This window comes from Callithrix jacchus, chromosome 15 (genome assembly GCF_049354715.1).
Source record: "Callithrix jacchus isolate 240 chromosome 15, calJac240_pri, whole genome shotgun sequence".
NCBI classification, from domain to species: domain Eukaryota; kingdom Metazoa; phylum Chordata; class Mammalia; order Primates; family Cebidae; genus Callithrix; species Callithrix jacchus.
The window spans coordinates 33,652,121-33,675,453 of NC_133516.1; the positions used below are offsets into that span (position 1 = coordinate 33,652,121).

The following is a 23,333-nucleotide window of genomic DNA, read 5'->3' on the forward strand; positions in this document are numbered from 1 at the left end:
CAGAGTAAAGGTGGATCCAGATTACTGCAACAAAGTGAATATTGCAGTAAAGCAAGTCATGTGAATGTTTTGGTTTCCTAGTAAATATAAACATTATGCTGACACTATACGTACCTTAATTTTAAAATACTTTATTGCTAAAAAAAATGCTAACTATCATCTGAGCCTTCAGCCAGTCATAATCTTTTCTCTGGTGGATTCTTAGTATTGATGGCTGCTGACTGATCAGCGTGGTGATTACTGAAGGTTACCGTAGCTGTGGCAGTTTCGTAAGACAACAATAGAATTCATTGCATCAGTTGACTTTTTTTCAACAAAGATTTCTCTATAGCATGCAATGCTGTTGGATAGAATTTTCTCCATAGACTTCTTTCTGAATTGGAGTCAGGCTTCTCCAACCCTGCCACTGCTATATCAATAAAGTTTATATAATATCCTAAATATTTTTATGTCATTTCAATAATGTTCATAGTATCTTCACCAGGAGTAGATTCCATTTCAGGAAACCACTTCCTTTGCTCATCCATAAAATGCAGCTCCTCATTTGTTCAAATTTTTTCATGAAATTGTAGCAACTGAGTTTTGTCTTCAGGGTCCACTTCTAATTACAGTTCTCTTGCTAATTCCACCACATTTGCTGTTACTTTCAGCATGGAAGTCTTGAACCCCTTGAAGTCATTCATGAGGATTGGAATCAACATCTAAATTTCTGTTACTGCTGAAATTATGACTTCCTCCCATGAATCAGAAATGCTCCTAATGGCATCTAGAATAGTGACTCATTTCCAGAAGATTTTGTTTACTTTGCCCAGATCCATCAGAGGAATCACTATCTATGGCACCTACAGCCTTACAAAAGGTATTTCTTAAGTAATAAGACTTGAAAATGGGAATTACTCCCTGATCTATGGGCTGCAGAATAGATTTTGTTTTAGCAGGCTTGAAAACATGAATCGCCTTTTACATCTCCATCAGAGATCTTGGGTAACTAGGTGTACTGTCAAAGAGGAGTAATATTTTGAAAGGAATTTTTTTTTCTGAGCAATAAGTCTCCATGGTGGGCTTAAAATAATCTAGTAAACCAGCTATAAACAGATATGCTGTTATCCAGTCTTTATTGTTCCACTTACTAGAGCCCAAGAAGAGTAGAATTAGCATAATTCTTCAAAGCCCCAGGGTTTTTGGAATGGTAAATGAACATTGCCTTCAACTTAAAGCCACTGGCTGCATTAGCATCTAACAGGAGAGCCAGCTTGTCCTTTGATGCTTTGAAACCAGGCACTGACTCATCCCTAGCCATGAAAGCCCTAACTTATTCATAGCTGAATTCTACCATATGTACAAAGAAGAGTTGGTATTATTTCTACTGAAAACTATTCCAAAAAATTGAAAAGGAGGGACTCTTCTCTAACTCATTCTATGAGGCCAGCATTATCTTGATACCAAAACCTGGTAGAGACACACACAAAAAAGAAAACTTCATCCAATACCCCTAATGAACATCAATGCAAAAATCCTCAACAAAATACTGGCAAACTGAATCCAGCAGCACATCAAAAAGTGAATCTACCACAGTCAAGTAAGCTTCATCCTGTGATGCAAGGTTGGTTCAATACAAGCAGATTAATAAATGTGATTAATCACATAAACAGAACTTAAGACAAAAACCACATAATAATCTCAATAGTTACTGAAGAGGCTTTTGATAAAATTCAGTGCCCCTTCATGTTAAAAACTCTCAATAAACTAGGTATTGAAAGAACATACCCCAAAATAGTAAGAGCTATATATGACAAACCCACATACTGAATGGCTAGCATCATACTGAATGGGCAAAAGCTAGAAGCGTTTTCATTGAAACCTGGCTAATCAGGGAGGTTGAAAGACAAGGATGCCCTCTCTCATCACTTTTATTAAACATAGTATTGGAAGTTCTGGCCAGGGTAGTCAGGTTGGAGAAAAAAATAAAGGGTACTCAAATAGGGAGAAAGGAAGACAAACTCTGTCTGTTTGCAGATGACATGATTCTGTATTTAGAAAAGCATCATCATCTCAGCTTAAAAGCTTCTTAAGCAGATAAACAACTTCAGCAAAATATCAGGATACAAAATAACTGTGCAATAATTGCTAGCACTCCTATAGATCAACAGTAGTAGAGCCAAGAGCCAAATCACGAACAAACTCTCATTCACAATTGCCACAAAAAGAATAAAATACCTAGAAGTACAGCTAATCAGGAAGGTTGAAAGATCTCTGCAAGAACTACAAACCACTGTTCAAAGAAATCAGAGACGACAAAAACAAATTTAAAAAAACATTCCAGACTCATGAATAGGAAGAACCAATATCATTAAAATGTCCATACTGCCCAAAACAACTATATATTCAATACTAGTCCATTAAACTACCATTGACGTTCCACACAGAACTAGGATAAACTGTTTTAAAATTCACATGGAACCAAAAAAGCCAGAATAGCCAAGGCAATCCTAAGCAAAAAGAGCTGGAAGTGGGCTGGAGACTCAAGATGGCGCTGTGAGAACAACCCAGGATTTAAGCTCTCGGTTAATCCACGGAGAGGTGAGTCAGAGCTGCATTTTCAGACTGATCTTTGTTGCCCACAGAACGGGGAAATTCCAAAGTATAAAGGAGACACGGGACCCCAGGCAGAGGCTCTGCCTGGATAAGCCGGAAGCCAGGGTGGCGGCGGCCAGCCCTACCCAGCGATCCCCACAGGGCGCGCTTGTATGGGTGCCCTGTTGAAATGGCAACGTGAGACTTGAGAGGGCTGAACTCGGGACTGAAAGGGACTTGGGCAGTGGGCCAGCCCAGGGGATTGTAGGGACACAGCGTGTGGGATACCACAGTGGGACAGACAAAACGACGATTCCAAATGTTCTCACCGTGGAGACCGTCCCTGTGGCGCTCCGTGGGGGAGGGGCGTCCACCATTACCGAGGCAACCCGCCCTGACTGACACACACGCCCACTGCTGACGCAGCCTGCAGTTGCCGAGGCAACCTGCCACAACAGAGAGACTCCGCTGCAGGGCGGCAGAACAGCAAGAGCCTGCAGCAACAGGGCAAGCCTCACAACAGCAGGGCGGAGCCTCGGCAGTCAAACAGTGATTAGACTGCCTCCTAGCTGGGCAGGACACCTCAACAGACATGCAAAAGCAAAGCCCCAACCCCCCAAGACAGAGCATTTGAGAAAAAAAGGGGTATTTTAATGAGCTCTGTTGCAGCAGAATTAAACATAGCAGGCTAACAGCCCTGAATGAACAATAGAGCTCACAGCTCAGCAGTTGAGCTCCTGTAAAGTACAGACTGTCTTCTCAAGCAGCTCCCTGACCCCTCTATATCCAAAAGACTGACATTTGGCAGGCATCATCCTGGGACAAAGATAGCAGAAAAACAAACTGGTAGCATCCCTCACTGTTCCACAGCTGCTATAGGTGTACCCCAGACAAGCAGGGCCTGGAGTGGACCTCAGCAGTCGTACAGCGAAGGGGCTAGACTGGTAGAAGGAAAACCAAGTAACAGAAATACTTCATCACCAACAATCTGGGTGTCCACTAAGAGACCCAATCGAAAAGTCAGCAACTACGCAGATGACAAGTGGATAAATCCACACAGATGGGAAGAAACCAGCGCAGAAAGGAGGAAAACACCCGAAACCAGAACACCTCGCCTCCTAGAAAGGACCAAAACTCCTCACCAGCAAGGGAACAAAGCTGGACGGAGAATGACTGTGATGAAATGACGGAATTAGACTTCAGAAGATGGATAATGAGAAACTTCCATGAGCTAAAAGAACATGTTCTAAATCAATGCAAAGAAACTAAGAACCTTGAAAAAAGATTTGAGGAAATGATGACAAGAATGGATAACTTAGAGAGGAATATGAATGAACTAAAGGAGCTGAAAAACACAATACGAGAACTTTGCAAAGCACGCACAAGTTTCAATAGCCGAGTTGACCAAGCAGAAGAAAGAATATCTGAAGTCGAAGATCAACTCAATGAAATAAAGCGAGAAACCAAGATCAGAGAAAAAAGCGCAAAAAGGAATGAACAAAGTCTCCAAGAAATGTGGGACTATGTGAAAAGACCTAACCTACATTTGATAGGTGTACCAGAAGGGGAGGAAGAGAATGAATCCAAGCTGGAAAATACTCTTCAGGACATTATCCAGGAAAATTTCCCCACCTAGCAAGACAGGCCAACACTCAAATGCAGGAAATACAGAGAACACCACAAAGATATTCTTCAAGAAGAGCAACCCCAAGGCACATAATCGTCAGATTCAACAAGGTTGAAATGAAGGAGAAAATACTAAGGGCAGCCAGAGAGAAAAGTCGGGTCACCCACAAAGGGAAGCCCATCAGACTCACAGCAGATCTCTCAGCAGAAACACTACAAGCCAGAAGAGAGTGGGGGAAAATATTCAACATTATTAAAGAAAAGAACTTTCAACCCAGAATTTCATATCCAGCCAAACTGAGCTTCAGAAGTGAAGGAAAAATAAAATCCTTTGCGAACAAGCAAGTACTCAGAGATTTTGTCACCACCAGGCCTGCTTTACAAGAGCTCCTGAAAGAGGCACTACACATAGAACGGAACAACCAGTACTAGCCATTGCAAAATCGCACTAAATGCTAAAGAGCATCAACATAATAAAGAATCTACAACAACCAACGGGCAAAACGGCCACTTAGCATCAAAATGGCAGTATCAAATTCACACATAACAATATTAACCCTAAATGTAAATGGACTAAATGCACCAATCAAAAGACACAGACTGGCAAATTGGATAAAAATCCAAAACCCATCAGTGTTCTGTATTCAGGAAACCCATCTCACATGCAAGGATACACAAAGGCTCAAAATAAAGGGATGAAGGAAGATTTACCAAGCAAATGGAGAGCAAAAAAAAAGCAGGAGTTGCAATTGTCATCTCTGATAAAATAGACTTTAAAGCAACAAAGATCAAAAGAGACAAAGAAGGCCATTACATAATGGTAAAAGGATCGATACAACAAGAAGAGCTAACGATCCTAAACATATATGGACCCAATACAGGAGCACCCAGATACATAAGGCAAGTTCTTAACGACTTACAAAGAGACTTAGACTCCCACACAATAATAGTGGGAGACTTTAACACTCCAATGTCAATATTAGACAGATCAACCAGACAGAAAATTAACAAGGATATCCAGGGCTTGAACTCAGACCTGGAGCAAGCAAACCTGATAGACATTTGCAGACCTCTCCACCCCAAATCCACAGAATATACATTCTTCTCAGCACCACATTACACCTACTCTAAAATTGACCACATAATTGGAAGTAAAGCACTCCTAAGCAAATGCAAAACAACTGAAATCATAACACACAGCCTCTCAGACCATAGTGCAATCAAGTTAGAACTCAGAATTCAGAAACCAACCCAGAACCGCACAGCTTCATGGAAACTGAACAACTGGCTCTTGAATGTTGACTGGGTAAACAATGAAATGAAGTCAGAAATAAAGAAGTTCTTCGAAAGCAATGAGAACGAAGACACAACATGCCAGAATCTCTGGGACACATTTAAAGCATTCTCTAGAGGAAAGTATATAGCAATGAGTGCCCATATGAGGAGAATGGAGAGATTCAAAATTGACACTCTATCGTCAAAATTGAAAGTGCTAGAGGAGCAAGATCAAAAAGACTCAAAACCCAGCAGAAGACAAGAAATAACTAAGATCAGAGCTGAACTGAAGGAGATTGAGACACAAAAAAACCCTTCAAAAAATCAATAAATCCAAGAGCTGTTTTTTTGAAAAGATTAACAAAATAGACAGACCACTAGCCAGATTGATTAAAAATAAAAGAGAGAACAACCAAATAGATGCAATAAAAAATGATAAAGGGGAAATCACCAAAGACTCCACAGAAATTCAAACCATCATCAGAGAATATTACAAACAACTCTATGCAGATAAACTAGTAAACCTGGAAGAAATGGATAAATTCCTGGACTCCTGTGTCCTCCAAAGCCTAAACCAGGAGGAAGCTGAAACTATGAATAGATGAATAACAAGGTCAGAAGTCGAGGCAGCAGTTAAGAGCCTACCACACAGAAAAAGCCCAGGTCCAGACGGGTTCACAGCCGAATTCTACCAGACACACAAAGAGGAGCGGGTACCATTCCTTCTAAAACGATTCCAAATAATCCCAAAAGAGGGAATCCTTCCCAAATCATTTTATGAGACCCACATCATCCTGATACCAAAACCCGGCAGAGACCCAACAAGAAAAGAAAACTTCAGGCCAATATCCATGATGAACATAGATGCAAAAATCTTCATTAAAATATGGGCAAGCTGATTGCAACAGCAAATCAAAAAACGTATTCATCACGATCAAGTAGGATTCATCCTGGGGATGCAAGGCTGGTTCAACATACGCAAGTCTTTCAACGTAATTCACCACATAAACAGAACCAAAAACAAAAACCACATGATTATCTCAATTTACGCAGAGAAGGTGTTTGACAAAATACAACAGCCCTTTATGCTAAAAACCCTCAATGAACTCGGTATCGATGGAACGTATCTCAAAGTAATAAAAGCTATTTATGACAAACCAACAGCCAATATCATACTGAATGGGCAAAAACTGGAAGCATTCCCTCTGAAATCTGGCACTAGACAAGGATGCCCTCTCTCACCACTCCTATTCAATATAGTACTGGAAGTTCTAGCCAGAGCAATCAGGCAAGGAAAAGAAATAAAGGGTATTCAAATAGGAAGGGTGGAAGCCAAATTGTCTCTATTTGCAGACGACATGATAGTATACCTAGAAGACCCCATCGCCTCAGCCCAAAAACCCCTGAAACTGATAAGCAACTTCAGCAAAGTCTCAGGATATAAAATCAATGTGCAAAAATCACAAGCATTCGTCTACACCAATAACAGTCTTAAAGAAAGCCAAATCAAGAACGAACTGCCATTCACAATTGCTACAAAAAGAATAAAATACCTTGGAATACAACTAACAAGGAATGTAAGAGACCTCTTCAAGGCGAACTATAAGCCACTGCTCAACGAAATCATAGAGGACAGAAACAGATGGAGAAACATTCCATTTTCATGGTTAGGAAGAATTAATATCATGAAAATGGGTATACTGCCCAAAGTAATTCACAGAATGAATGCTATCCCCATCAAGCTACCATTGACTTTCTTCACAGAACTGGAAAAAACCACCATGAACTTCATATGGAACCAAAAGAGAGCCCGCATAGCCAAATCAATTCTAAGCAAAAAGAACACAGCGGGGGGCATCACACTACCAGATTTCAAACTATACTACAAGGCTACAGTAATCAAAACAGCATGGTACTGGTACCAAAACAGAGATATAGACCAATGGAACAAAACAGAGGCATCGGAGGCAACACAACATATCTACAACTATACAATCTTTGATAAACCTGACAAAAACAAGCAATGGGGAAAGGATTCCCTATTTAACAAATGGTGTTGGGAAAACTGGCTAGCCATGTGCAGAAAGCAGAAACTGGACCCCTTCCTGACACCTTACACTAAAATTAACTCCAGATGGATTAAAGACTTAAACATAAGACCTGGCACCATAAAAACCCTAGAAGGAAATCTAGGCAAAACTATCCAGGACAAAGGAGTAGGCAAGGACTTCATGAACAAAACACCAAAAGCATTGGCAACAAAAGCCAAAATAGACAAATGGGACCTAATCAAACTCCACAGCTTCTGCATGGCAAAAGAAACAGTCACTAGAGTGAATCAGCAACCAACAGAATGGGAAAAAATTTTTGCAGTTTACCCATCTGACAAAGGGCTGATATCCAGAATTTACAAAGAACTCAAACAGATTTACAAGAAAAAAACAAACAAGCCCATTCAATAGTGGGCAAAGGATATGAACCGACACTTTACGAAAGAAGACATATATGAGGCCAACAATCATATGAAAAAATGCTCATTGTCACTGGTCATCAGAGAGATGCAAATCAAAACCACATTGAGATACCATCTCACACCAGTTAGAATGGCGATCATTAGAAAATCTGGAGACAACAGATGTTGGAGAGGATGTGGAGAAAAAGGAACACTTTTACACTGTTGGTGGGAGTGTAAATTAGTCCAACCATCGTGGAAGACAGTGTGGCGATACCTCAAGGCCTTAGAAATAGAAATTCCATTTGACCCAGCAATCCCATTACTGGGTATATACCCAAAGGAGTATAAATTATTCTACTATAAGGACACATGCACATGAATGTTTATTGCAGCATTATTTACAATAGCAAAGACCTGGAAGCAACCCAAATGCCCATTGATGATAGACTGGATTGGAAAAATGTGGCACATATACACCATGGAATATTATGCAGCAATCAGAAATGATGAGTTTGTGTCGTTTGTAGGGACATGGATGAATCTGGAGAACATCATTCTCAGCAAACTGACACAAGAACAGAAAATGAAACACCGCATAGTCTTACTCATAGGTGGGTGATGAAAAATGAGAACACATGGACACAGAGAGGGGAGTACTAAACACTGGGGTCTATTGGGGGGAAAACGGGAGGGCCAGTGGAAGGGGGAGGTGGGGAGGGATAGCCTGGGGAGAAACGCCAAATGTGGGTGAAGAAGTGAAAGCAAACAGAACACACTTCCATGTGTGTACCTATACAACTGTATTGCATGCTCTGCACATGTACCCCAAAACCTAAAATGCAATAAAAAAAATAAGAAAAAAAAAAAAAAAGAGCTGTAAGTATCACGCTACCCGACTTCAAACTGCTACAGGGCTACAGTAGCCAAAACAGGGTATGAGAACAGACACACAGACCAATGGAACAGAACAAAGAACCCAGAAATAAGACTGCATATATACAACTATCTGATCTTCAACAAAACAGACAAAAACAAGCAATGGAGAAAGGTTTCCCTTTTCAATATCTGGTGCTGGGATAACTGGCTAGCCATAGGCAGAAGATTGAAACTGTACCCCTTCCTTACACCATATTCAAAAGTTAACTCAAGATAGATAAGGGACTTAAATGTAAAACCCCAAACTACAAAAACCATGAAAGACAACCTAGGCAATACCATTCAGAACATAGGCACGGGCAAAGGTTTCACGATGAAGACCTCGAAAGCAATTGCAACAAAAGCAAAATTTGACAAATGGGATCTAATTAAACTAAAGAGCTGCACAGCAAAAGAAACTATCAACAGGTTAAACAGACAATCCACAGAATGGAAGAAGAATTTTGCATTCTATGCATCCAACGAAAACCTAATGTCTAGTATCTATAAGGAATTCAAACAAATTTACAAGAAAAAGAAATCCCCTTAAAAAGTGGGGAAAGGACATGAACAGATACTTTTCAAAAGAAGACATACATGCGGCCGATAATCACATGCAAAAAAGCCCAGCATCACTGATCATTAGAGAAATGCAAATCAAAACCACAGCAAGACACCATCTAACACCAGTCAGAATGGCTAATACTAAAAAGTTAAAAAATAACAGATGCTGGCAAGGTTGTGGAGAAAAAGAAATGTTTATAGACTGTTGTTGGAAGTGTAAGTTAATTTGGCTATTATGGAAGACAGTGTGGCAATTCCTAAAAAACCTAAAAACAGAAATACTGTTTGACCCAGCAATCCCAATATTTTGTATACACCCAAAGGAATATAAATCATTTTATGATTAAGACACATGCATGCATATGTTCATTGTAGCACTATTCACAGTAGCAAAGACATGGGATCATTCTAAATGTCCATCAGTGATAGGCTGGAGGAAGAAAATGTGGTACATATGCATCATGGAATACTATGCAGCCATACAAAAGAATGAGGTCATGTAATTTTTAGGGACGTGGATGGAGCTGGAGGCCATTATCCTTAGCAAACTAACACAGAAACAGAAAACCAAATACCATACATTCTCACTTATAAGTGGAAGCTAAATGATGAGAGCACATGAACACATAGAGGGGAGCAATACATGCCGGGGTCTTTCAGAGGGTCAAGGGTAGGAGGAGGGAGAGGATCAGGAAAAGCAACTAATGGGTACTATACTTAATACCTGGATGATGAAATAATCTGTACAACAAACCTCCATGACACAAATTTACCTATGTCACAAGCTGCACTTGTACTCCTGATCTTAAAAGTTTAAAAAAATTTAAAGAATGCTTGTGATTTTTGCACATTGATTTTTTATCCTGAGACTTTGCTGAAGTTGCTTAGCATCTTAAGGAGATTTTGGGCTGAGATGATGGGGTCTTCTAAATATACAATCGTGTCATCTGCAAATAGAGACAATTGGACTTCCTCTCTACCTAATTGAATACTCTTTGTTTCTTTTTCTTGTCTGATTGCTCTGGCTAGAATTTTTAATACAGTGTAAAATAGGAGTGGTGAGAGAGAATTTCCAATACTGTGTTAAATAGGAATGGTAAGAGAGGGCACCCTTGTCTAGTGGCAGTTTTCAAGGGGAATGCTTTCAGTTTTTGCCCATTCAGTATGATATTGGCTGTGGGTTTGTCATAAATAGCTTTTATTATTTTGAGATGTGTTCTATCGATACCTAATTTATGAATCTGGAAGCCATCATTCTCAGCAAACTGACACAAGAACAGAAAACCAAACATTACATGTTCTCACTCATAGGTGGGTGTTGAACAATGAGAATACAGGGACACAGGAAGGGGAACATCACATACTGGGGTCTGTTGCAGAGTGGGGGCTAGGTGAGGGATAGCAGTGGTAGGAAGGCTGGGGAGGGACAACATGGGGAGAAATGCCTGATGTAGGGGACAGGGGGATGGAGGCAGCAAACCACCATGGCATGTGTGTACCTATGCAACAATCCTGCAAGATCTACACATGTATTATAGAGCTTAAAGTATAATAATAAAATAAAAAACTTTAAAAAAAAGAAAGCTGTAAATGGCATCTTCTTATCTTCTTTTAATAGAATGCTGTTAGAAGGCTGCTCTGGGAAAATCTGTTGTTTACTGTACCCACTTTCATCAGTAATCTTAGCTAGGTCTTCTAAATAACTTACTGCAGCTTCTCAATCAGCACTTGCTATTTCACCTTGCATTTTTTAAGTGTGGAGATAGCATCTTTCTTTAAATCTTATGAACCAACCTCTGTTGGCTTCAGACTTTTCTTCAGCAACTTCCTCACCTCTCTTAGCCTTCATAGAATTAAGGAGAATTAGTGCCTTGTGCTAGATTTGACTTTGGCATAAGGGAATATTGTGGTCATTTTGATGAACTACCCAGACCACTCAAATGTTTTTTTATATCAGTAATGAGGATGTTTTGCGGTCTTATCATTTTTGTGTTCACTGGAGTAGAACTTTTTATTTATTTATTTATTATATTTTTCATTTTAGGTTTTGGGGTACATGTGCAGAACATGCAAGACAGTTGCATAGGTACACACATGGCAGTGTGTTTTGCTGCCTTCCTCTCCTTCACCCACATTTGGCATTTCTCCCCAGGCTATCTCTCCCCAGCTCCCCACCCCACTGTCCCTCCCCTATTCTCCCCAATAGACCCCAGTGTTTAGTACTCCCTTCCCTGTGTCCATGTGTTCTCATTTTTCATCACCCGCCTATGAGTGAGAATATGCGGTATTTCATTTTCTGTTTTTGTGTCAGTTTTCTGAGAATGATGTTCTCCAGATTCATCCATGTCCCTACAAATGGAGTACAACTTTAAATTTCCCCCAAGAAAATTTTTCTTTGCATTCACAACTTGGCTGTTTGGTGCAACGGGCCTCGCTTTTGGGCTGTCTCAGCTTTCAACATGCCTTTTCCACTAAACTTAATCGTTTCTAGCTTTTGATTTGAAGTGACAAATGCATGACTCTTTCTTTCCCCTTTAACACTTCGAGGCCATTGTAGAGTTATTAGTTGGCCTAATTTCAATATTATTTGTCTCAGAGAATAGGCAGGCCTGAGGAGAAAGAAAGAGATAGAATGCCTGATTGGTAGAGTGGTGACAACACACATATTTATGATTAATTTCTTCATCTTATATGGGTATGGTATATGATGCCCCAGAACAATTACAATAATAACATCAAAGATTACTGATCACACACAGTTCATCCTCACAGATATAATAATGAAAACATTTGAAATATTGCAAGAATTACCAAAATTCCAGAGACACAAAGAGAATACATGCCGTCAGAATATTATGAGAATTACCGAAATTACCAGAGACACAAAATAAGTACGTGCCCTTGGAAAAATGGAGCTGACAGACTCACTTGGCACGGGGTTGCCCAGTTTTGCGGTTTGTAAGTAATGCAGTATCTGTGAAGCTCAATAAAGTGAAATACAATAAAACTAGGTATGCCTGTATTTAGTAGGGCAGGTCTACTTTTATTTCTCTTCTTTTGCAAAGTTGATGTAGCTATTCATGGTCTTAATTCATACTTTGGTTTATAGAATTTCTTTATTTAAAAAAACCTGCTGGAATTTATAGTGGAATCACATTGAAATTAAGGATTAATTTGGAGATATTTAATTTATTTAAAATATCAAGTCATTCTTACCATGAGCATTTTATTTTATTGTCTTACATTTTTTAGGTTATACTTTTTATTTTGAGATAAGTACAGATTTCCAAGCAGTTTAATAATCAGTGCAGGTGGGCAGCAGCTCTCCTGCTCATGGACCCTGACAGCAGGCCTGCAGCACTGTAGTTTTCATATGCAATTGGAGTAACATGTTATCAGCTTAAACAAGACTGTTATAAGAAGTTTTACAAAAGCCTAATGGTAACCACAAAGAAAAACAACCTGTCATAGATTTTTTTAAACATATGGAGAAAAGAATGAAATTATATCACTACAAAAAATTATTAAATCACAAAGGAAGGGAGGAAGAACAACATAAATACAAAACAGAGAGAGTCGTTAACAAATTGTTAATAGTCTTTAACTCAAGGAATATTTTATATGTAAAGACATTGAACTCATTAAGCAAAATATATAGAGTGGCTGAATGGATTTTAAAAGCAAGATCTGACAATATGTTGTTTATAAGAGATTCATTTAGCTTTAGGAGACACATAGGCTAAAAGTGAAGGGATGGAAAAAATATTCCATAAAAATGGTAACCTACAGAGGACAAGGGTAGCTATCTGTGTATCAGACAAAATAGATATTAAGTCAAAAAGTGTTGTGAGAGACAGAGAAGATTGTTGCATAATGATAGAGTCAATTCAACAGGAAAATGGAACAATTATAAATACATGTGCTCTCATCTTGACACCTAAATATATAAAGCAGACATTGGCATATCTGAAGAGAGAAATAGACGGCAATACAATAATAGTATGAAACTTCAGTACCCCACTCTCAATAATGGATAGATCAGACAGAAAATCAATGAGACAGCAGTCCTGAGCAACACTGTAGACCAAATGACCCAATAGTCATATAAAGAACATTCCACCCAATAGCAACAGAATCAATCTTTTTCCAAGTTCATTCTCCAGGATAGATCATGTGCTAGATCACAAAATAAGTCTTAACAAACTTAAGAAGTTTGAAATCATTTTAAATATATTTTCTAATAATAGTTGAATGAAAATGAAAATTTATAATAGAGACAAAACAGGAAAATTTATAATACACAAAAATTAAACAACACTTTTGAATAATTATTAGGTCAAAGAGCAAATTAAAAGGGAAATTAGAAAGTATCTCAAGGTAAATGAAAATGGATAAAAGCATACCAAAGTTTATAGGATGCAGAAGAATCAGTACAAAGAGATAAATTTATGGTGATAAATATCTGCACTTTAAAAATGTCTTAAATAATAGTATAACTTTATGCCTCAAGAAACTAGAAAAAGAAGAACTAAGCCTAAAGTTAGCAGAAGGAAGGAAATAATAAAAATTAGAGCAGAGATAGATAATGGAAAACAATAGAAAAAATAAAGATGGTTTTTTGAAAAGAAAAATAAAGTCAATGAACTATTAGGTAGACTAAGAAAAAAGATTTATATAAATAAATTCAGAACTGAAAGAGGAAACATAGCTGATACCACAGAAATGACATAAGGACTGTTATTAATAATTACATACCAGTAAATTGACAACCTAGAAGAAATGGATAAATTACTAGAAATATTCAACTTCCCAAGACTAATAAAGAAGAAAGATAAAGACTGAACAGACCAATGACAAATAAGGAGATTCAATAAGTAATTAAAAATCTCCTACCAAAGGAAATCCCAGGACCAGATGGCTTAACAGCTGAATTACACAAGATATTTAGAGAATTAATCCAGTCCTTGTTAATGCTTACAAAAAACAGGAGGAGGAGCACTTCCAACTTATTTTATGAGGCCAGCATCAACATGATACCAAAGCAAGACAAAGACACTACAAGAAAAGATAACCTTCCGGCCACTATTTCCAAGAACATAGTTGCAGAAACCCTCAACAAAATATTCACAAACAATTCAGCAGCACACCAAAAGGATCATACATCAAACCAAGTAATCCTGGGATGCAAATATGGTTCAACATACACAAATTAATTGATGTGATATACCACAATAGCAGAATTAATGATAAAAATCATATGATCATCTCAATAGATGGGGAAAAGCATTTGACAAAATCTGGCATCCCTTTATGATTAAAAAAACTTTCAACAAATTAAGTATACAGTGAATGTACTTCAACATAATAAAGGCTACGTGTATAACCTCCTCACAGCTTACATCATACTCAGTGGTGAAAAGCTGATAGTTTTCTTCTAAGATCAGGAATAAGACAAGGATGTCTACTCTTGCCACTATTCAACACAGCGCAGGTTGAATATCCCTTATCTGAAATGCTTGAGACTACAAGTGTTTCGGAATTTTTTGGACTTCAAAATACTTGCATATATGTAATGAGATATCTTGGGGATAGGACCTCAAGAAATTTTAGAATTTCTAAACATGAAATTCATCGATGTTTAGTATACACTTTATACAAATAGCCTGTAGGTAACTTTGTATAATATTTTATATAATTTCATGCATTAAACAAAGTTTTTGTACATCAAACCATCATGAAGTGAAAGTGCCATTATCTCAGCCACCCATGTGGGTAGTCTGTGATTGTTTGGTGTCATCATCATTCCTGACTCTGATTATATGCTGGCAATAAGCAATTATTTTCTTAAACTTATTCACACATAAGTATTTAACAGCAAAAAATATGACATGCTGTTAATACAATGGAAAATAGTATGTTCAGGGTAACTGATCAGCACAGATCAGAATACCTGGATCAGCTTTTAAACAACAGCAACAGCAAACAGTGGCAGGCTTTTAGTCTCTACACAATACTGTGTTTTGATTAAAAGTTTACTGCAGGCCAGGTGCAGTGGCTCACACCTGTAATCCCAGCACTTTGGGAGGCCAGGCAGGCAGATTGCTTGAGCTCAGGAAGTCAAGACCAGTCTGGGCAACATGGCAAAATCTTGTCTTTACAAAAAATTCAAAAATTAGCCAGGCATGGTGGTGCACGCCTATAGTCCCAGCTACTTGGAAGGTTGAGGCAGGAGGATCACTTGAGCCTGAGCCTGGGAGGCAGAGATTGCAGTGAGCTGAGATTATACCACTGCACTCCAGCCTGGGTGAAAGAGGGAAACCTTATCTCAAAAAAAAAAAAAAAAATTACAGTGTATTTTAAATTATTTTGTGAGAAGAAATATCAGAAGCTGTTGAGGGACCTGGAGGTTGGTCCTCTAGCAATGATGAGGCATTATGCTGGTTTCTTTTTTTTTTTTCTAACTTTATGGGTCAGTTTACTTTTGGAGACACTAAATAAACTGTTCTGGTTGAGTGTTTTGCCAGTGACCCCTCATATGGGATTAGGTGTGGAATTTTTCACTTGTAATGTCATATTGGCACTCAAAATTTTAGAATTTTGGAGCATTTTGGATTTTTGGATTAAGGATGCTCAACCTATACTGAAAGTCCTAGCCAGAAAAAATAGACAAGAAAAAGAATAAAAAGTATTCACATCAGAGAGGAAGAAGAAAAATTATGTCCTGTTTTCAGAAAACATAACTTTATGTGTAGAAAGCCCTAATGTGTCCACAATGATGCACACCAAGAAAACACTATTAGAACTATAAACAAATTCCATAAAGTTGCAGGGTAGAAAATCAACACACAAATATCACTTGTACATGTGTGTATTAACAAAGAACTATTTGAAATTAAGAAAATCCCATTTACAATAGCATCAAAAAATATTTAGGAGTGAAATTAACCAAGGAAATTGAAGATCTCTACAATAAAATATATACATACAGAAAACGTTGATGAAAAAAATTTAAAGAAATTGAAAGACATTTCATGTTAATGGATTGACAAAATTGGCTGGGTGTGGTAGCTTATACCTGTAATCCCTGCTACTCAGGAGGCTGAGGTGGGAGGATTACTTGAGGCCAGGAGTTTGAGACTAGTCTGGGAAACACAGCTAGCTAGATCCTGTCTCTACCAAAAACAAAAACAAAATTACCCAGACATTGTTGTACCCACCTGTAGTGCTAGCTACTCAGGAGGCGGTGCTGGGAAGATCACTTGAGCTTAAGAGTTTGAGGCTACAGTGTACTGTGAACCACTACAGTCCAGTCTAGATTAAGTAGTAATATTTTTACATGGCCTAAAACTAATATTCTGTTCAGTGAATGTCAGCAGGTCAATCGATATATGAGATTTATAGAATTATAGCACATTAGGGTTCTCCAGAGAAATAGAATCAATAGGACATATATAGATATATGCATAAAAGAAGATTTATTCTAGAAATTGTCCCACACTGTTATAGAGGGCCGGAAGTCCCATGATCTGCTATTTGTGAGTTGGAAAACAAGGAAGGCTGGTAATATAATTCAGTCTGAGTCGGAACCTGAGAATTGAGAGGCAAATGGAAGGCAGTAGAACATAAATGGCTCAGCTGAAGCAGAGAGTGAATTGACCTTCCTCTGCCTTTTTATTCTTCTCAGGCCTTCAGCATGTTGTGTAATATCCATATTAGTTCTTCTTTATCAGTCTACTGGTTCAAATGCTGATCTCTTCCAGAGGTACCCAGAAATAATGTTTTACTAGATATTTGTGCATTCATTAGCCCAGTCAAGTTAACATATTAACGATCACAGATAGCATTATATGATTATAGGTAAGCACATGTATTTTAATGAAGATAACAAGTGAAAAATATTTTGACTTTTATTAAATTTTTGATTTTACACTTCGTGATATAACAGTTTGATGTCAGTTCATTGGGTTCAGGTCTAGGACTTAGAAATGCTCAATTTAGGGCCGGGCACGGTGGCTCACGCCTGTAATCCCAGCACTTTGGGAGGCCTAGTGGATCATGAGGTCAAGAGATCAAGACCATCCTGGTCAACATGGTGAAACCCCGTCTCTACTAAAAATACAAAAAACTTAGCTGGGCATGGTGGCGTGTGCCTGTAATCCCAGCTACTCAGGAGGCTGAGGCAGGAGAATTGCCTGAACCCAGGAGGCAGAGGTTGCGGTGAGCCAAGATCGCGCATTGCACTCCAGCCTGGGTAACAAGAGCGAAACTCCATCTCAAAAAAAAAAAAAAAGAAATGCTCAATTTATGTGTCTCACTTTTGAGAAAAAATATTGTAAGTGGTTTCTGTCTACCTTATTCAGAGTAATTCGTTCTTCAAAAGTAGAGACTGACTTAGTCAAGAGGATACAGAATTTCTTCATATGAAGTTTTTAAAAAATAGATAAGTAGGATTAACTTAGTCAAGAGATACAGAATTTCTTCATATAAAGCTTTTAAAAATAGATAAAACCAAACAGTACTTTTAAAAGAGATATATAAGTAGTTAAATTTAAAGGAACAAAAGGATACAAATTAAAAACACGGTTACCTGTGGGAGGTTGAAAAGGATTATTATTACAGAGGTACACATAAGACTCAAGAGCAATGGCCAGATATGGTGTCCTGGCAGAGGTGCCTTGGTCATTGTTTGGAAACATAACTAGAAGACTTGATGATGTTTGGGAGCCAGGATCAGAGCAGAGTGTCTTTTAGAGGGAAGGCAATGAATGTGCTCTGGTAACAGTTACAATCCCAGAGCCCTTACTAGGTACCAGGCACAGCTAAACCCTGTAATAATCCTTGGCAGATTACCTTATTCTTTTTTCTTTTTGTAAAAGGATGAGCAAATTGAGGCACATAAGCAGTTAGTAAATTTTCCTAAGGTACTATAGGTGGCAGAGTTGAGATGGAAAACCAACTATTCTGACTCTAAAGCCAATACCCTTTCCCATTGTGTTAGGCCATTCTTGTGCGGCTATAAAGGAATATCTGAGACTGGGTAATTTATAAAGAAAAGAAGTTTAATTGGCTCACAATTCTGCAGGTTGTACAAGCATGGCCTTGTATTTGCTCAGCTTCTGGGGAGGCCTCAGAGCTTTTACTCATGTCAGAAGGCAAAGTGGGAACAGACACATCACATGACAAGAGTGGGAGCAAGGGGTGGGGAGATGCCATACACTTTTAAACAACCAGATCTTGTGTGAACTCACTCATCTCCAAGGAGGTAGGGCTAAGCCATTCATGTGGGATACACCCATGATCCAAACACCTCTCACCAGTCCTTACCTCCAATACTAGGGATTACATTTCAACATGAGATTTGGAGGGGGCATTTTAATTATATCACCCACTATGCTGTATTATCCCTATATTAAAGAATTATAAAACTCCAGAGGAAGGATGAATAGTAGGAAGGCAGGAAATTATCTGGATAAATTTCACAGATTTTTTTTTTTTTAATTCTCAGCTTTTTTTATTCCAATAGGTAAGACAGAGTCATTCAAAAGGATTATGGTAGGCTGGGTGCAGTGGCTCATGCCTGTAATCCAAGCACTTTAAAAGACCAAGGCTGGTGCATAGGCTGAGCTTAGGAGTTCAAGTCCAGCCTGGGCAACATGGCAATACCTGGTCTCTACAAAATGTGAAAAATTAGCTGGGCATGGTGGTGTGTGTCTATAGTCCCAGCTACTCGGGAGGCTGAGGTGGCAGCATCACTGGAGCCTGGGAAGTTAAGGCCGCAGTGAGCCATGATTGCACCACTGTATTCCAACCTAGGAAACAGAGCAAGACCCTGTCTCAAAAATGAATGATTGAATGGACTAGAGTAAACTAGAGGTAGTAGTTAATGCAACATAATGCCTTTAATAGAGAATTCCTGGATGCCCTTGCCATTTCAGCTCTTACAATGTGAAAGGACTGAGCCTGCTGCGTCTCTAGACAGTTTGCATGCCAATGTGCTTCTTCTGCTTTTTTCCTTTCTTTGCCTTAGCAGGGTGACTCAGACCCTGAAGGGGCTTAGTTGGCAGGGTAGCTACTATAATTTCTGCCTTGTATGCACTGTCACCAGTGTGAAAGCTGTGAAGGGACAGATGCTATATGTAATCAAGAGACGGAGCTTTCCCTACGGCATTCTTTTGTTGTAGAATGTGTTTCATTTCTCATCCACTTTAGGAATGAGATACATAAACTGTCTAGCTTTTGTGTTGATTCTGAGAGGGATCATTGCACTAGTACATGTTTCGCTGGTTCTATTTATTTAAAGTAATAAATAGCTGTGAGGGCTAAATTGAGACTCTGCTTAACTTTGTGACCCATAGCAACCCAGTTGGTGTGGAGGATGGAGGAGGGCCCTTTATAGTAAGGATTATTCAGTTTCATCTTTTAAAAACGTCAAAGATATGTGTGTATATGGATTTTTAAATCATATACTAAAGACGACTGGGCATTGAACAAAAAAGTAGCTTTAAATTCCTGGCCCTATCTCTCCCCATTCCTGATTCTCACTCCACATTTTTTTAAAGCCCTTTAGCTGTTTCTTCTGGTATTTTATATTTCTAAATAATGTTATTTTAATTAATACCTTGATTTTTTCTACTTAAGTTATAGTTTAGTTATCTCCTTATTATAGAAGATAAGAATTAAGCTCCAAATGCTCTTATTCCTCCATAGGTACCCCTTTTTCAATACTTCCAAGCTAGTTGTATCACCATTTGAATCAATGTCTAGTTGTTACTTTGTCTGTGTAGCCACTTTCACATATAGTGAATTAAGGTTGCATTTCTTTTTTTGTGTAACTTTATTTTTCTTATAGTTAATAATTGTTTCTCCTTTTTAATTTCCTTTATTTCCTCTGTTTTCTACATTTCAGTCTTGTGGCATAAATGAAAATCTTTCAGTATGTTCAAGCATTTCAGGTATTTTATCAGTTGATTTTTTTTTCTCAATTGTATCCTGCATTGAACCCTGCCACCTTCTTTGTTAATCTAACTGAGAATTTTCTTTGCTTCTCTCCTACGTCCCTTTGTCTCTTAGGTTAAGTCAGTGTTGCCTTAATTCTTGGTTAACTTCATTTGGTGAAGCACTTGCCCTGCAGCTTCCTGAAAAAAAAATATGTGGAGAATTTTTATTTTTGAGGTTTTATATATTTAAAATGTATTTAGTTTACCCTTATCCTTGATTGATAGTTTGGCTGGATATATACCTCTTTGTTACAAATAAGATGAAGACTGTTATAAAAGCATTGGTTCATTATTTTGTCACTTCCAGTGTTGTTGAGATATTCCATGTCCTGTCCCAGTGCCCTTCTAGTTCCTGATCCTTTTATTGACAAGTTATTTTTTATGAAAAATGTAATATTATCTCTTTATCCCCAGTATTCTGAAATTTTACAGTGATTTGCTATAGTTATATATGTTGTCATTGATAATGCTGGCTAATCAATCAAATTTTTTAGCCTAAAAACTAATTTCTTTCAATTCTGGGACATTTTATTTGTATTTTGTTTTTTGATGGTTTCCTCCTCTTTGTTTTCACAGTTCTCTCTTCCTAGAACCGTTTGATTAGAGTTGGACATCTTTGAATGATTCACTGATTTTCTTACATTTCTATCCCATTTATCCATTGCATTGCGTTACCTTTTGAATCTAATTTTAGGGAGGATTCCTCAATTTTGTGTTCTATTATTTTACTGTTTTTTTTATATTAGATTACAACTATCTTGCTTTTATCTTCCAAAAGCCCTTTTGGGTTAGCCCTCTATTTTGCCCTATTCTTCTTTGGATAGATGTGCTATAATTTCTTGGCTCTTGTAAAATATTAATTATTGTTTCTTTGAAATTTTCTTTTATTCCTGTTGTTCTGTTCATTTCTCCCAATATCTGTTTTTCTGAATGTTTTGGTCTCTTTCCTTCATGTTGGAAGCTTTCCTTATTAAATGGTGTTCTTTGTCCATTCATATTTAAGAATGAGCCATTAAAATGTTGAAACAAAGCTCTGCGAAATGGGCTAGTATATATCAATTGGTGAGCATTACTATAGAGTGATTAGAAGAGGGCATAACTTTTTTTTCTAGTTCTTTTATTTTTATTTTCCTTATTTTTAAATTATACTTTTAAGTTCTGGGGTACATATGCAGATTGTACAAGATTGTTACATAGGTATACACATGCCATGATGGTTTGCTGCATCCATCCCCTCACCATCTACATTAAATATTTCTCCTAATGTCATCCATCCCCAATCACCCCACGCCCTACTATTCCTCCCCTAGCTCTCCTACCCCCAATGGGCCCCAGTGTGTGATGTGGCCCTCCCTGTGTCCATGTGTTCTCGTTGTTCAACAACCACTTATGAGTGAGAACATGCGGTGTTTGGTTTTCTGTTCTTGTGTCAGTTTGCTGAATGATTGTTTCTAGCTTCATCCATGTCCCTGCAAAGGACATGAACTCATCCATTTTATGGCTGCATGGTATATATGTGCCACATATTCTTTATCCAGTCTATCATTGATGTGCATTTGGGTTGGTTCCAAGTCTTTGCTATCATAAACAGTGCCACAATGAACATATGTGTGCATGTGTCTTTATAATAGAATGATTTATAATCCTATGGGTAAAAACCCAGTAATGGGATTGCTGGGTCAAATGGTATTTCTATTTGTAGATCCTTGAGGAATCACCACACTGTTTTCCACAATGGTTGAACTAATTTACACTCCCACTGACAGTGTAAAAGCGTTCGAATTTCTCCACATCCTCTCCAGCATCTATTGTCTCCAGATTTTTTAATGATCGCCATTCTAACTGGCATGAGGTGGTATCTCAGTGTGGATTTGATTTGTATTTCTCTAATGACCAGTGGTGATGAGCATTTTTTCATATGTTTGTTGGCTACGTTAATGTCTTCTTTTGAAAAGTGTCTTCTTTGAAAAGTTCATATCCTTTGCCCACTTTTGAATGGGCTTGTTTGGTTTTTTTCTTGTAAATTTGTTTAATTTCTTTGTACATACTGGATATTAGCCTTTTGTCAGATGGGTAGATTGCAAAATTTTTTTCCCATTCTGCTGGTTGCTGTATTGCCTAGGTTTTCTTCTAGGGTTTTTAGGGTATTAGGTCTTATGTTTAAGTCTTTAATCCATCTGGAGTTAATTTTTATATAAACTGTAAGGAGGGGGTCCAGTTTCAGCTTTCTTCACATGGCTAGCTAGTTTTCCCAACACCATTTATTAAAAGGGGAATCCTTTCCCCATTGCTTATTTTTGTCAGGTTTGTCAAAGATCAGATGGTTGTAGACGTATGGTGTTATTTCTGAGGTCTCTGTTCTGTTGCATTGGTTTTATCTCTGTTTTGGTACCAGTACCATGCTGTTTTGATTACTGTAGCCTTGTATTATAGTTTGAAGTCAGGTAGCATGATGCCTCCTGCTTTGTTTTTTGTTTTCCTTAGGATTGTCTTGACTATGCGGACTCTTGTTTGGTTTCATATGAAGTTTAAGGTTGTTTTTTTCACTTCTGTGAAGAAAGTGAATGGTAGCTTGATGGGGATAGCATTGAATCTATAAATTACTGTGGGCTGTATGGCCATTTTCATGATATTAATTCTTCCTAACCATAGGCATGGAATGGTTTTTCCATCTGTTTATGTCCTATCTTATTTCCTTGAGCAGTGGTTTGTAGTTCTCCTTGAAGAGGTCCTTCATGTCCCTTGTTAGTTATATTCCTGGATATTTTGTTCTCTTTGTAGCAATTGTAAATGGGAGTTTGCTCATGATTTGGCTCTCTGTCTGTTGTTGGTGTATAGGAATGCTTGTGACTTTTGAACATTTATTATTTTATCCTGAGACTTTGTTGAAGTTGCTTATCATCTTAAGAGATTTTGGGCTGAGACAA

At 38.0% G+C, this 23,333-nt stretch overlaps 1 protein-coding gene across 37 annotated transcripts in view; it reads left to right on the forward strand.

Moving 5' to 3' along the window:
• DOCK3 (dedicator of cytokinesis 3) overlaps positions 1–23,333 on the forward strand; it is a 718,052-nt gene that overhangs the window by 408,870 nt on the left and 285,849 nt on the right. The window contains exon 1 of one of the 37 annotated variants that reach the window (XM_017964932.4): positions 651–859. The exons of the other annotated variants lie outside the window; for them this stretch is intronic. Within the exon in view, the coding sequence (XP_017820421.2) occupies positions 836–859 (24 nt within the window). The 5' untranslated portion in view covers positions 651–835. Of the gene's footprint in view, positions 1–650; positions 860–23,333 lie in introns of those variants that run through there. 37 annotated transcript variants of the gene reach the window in all.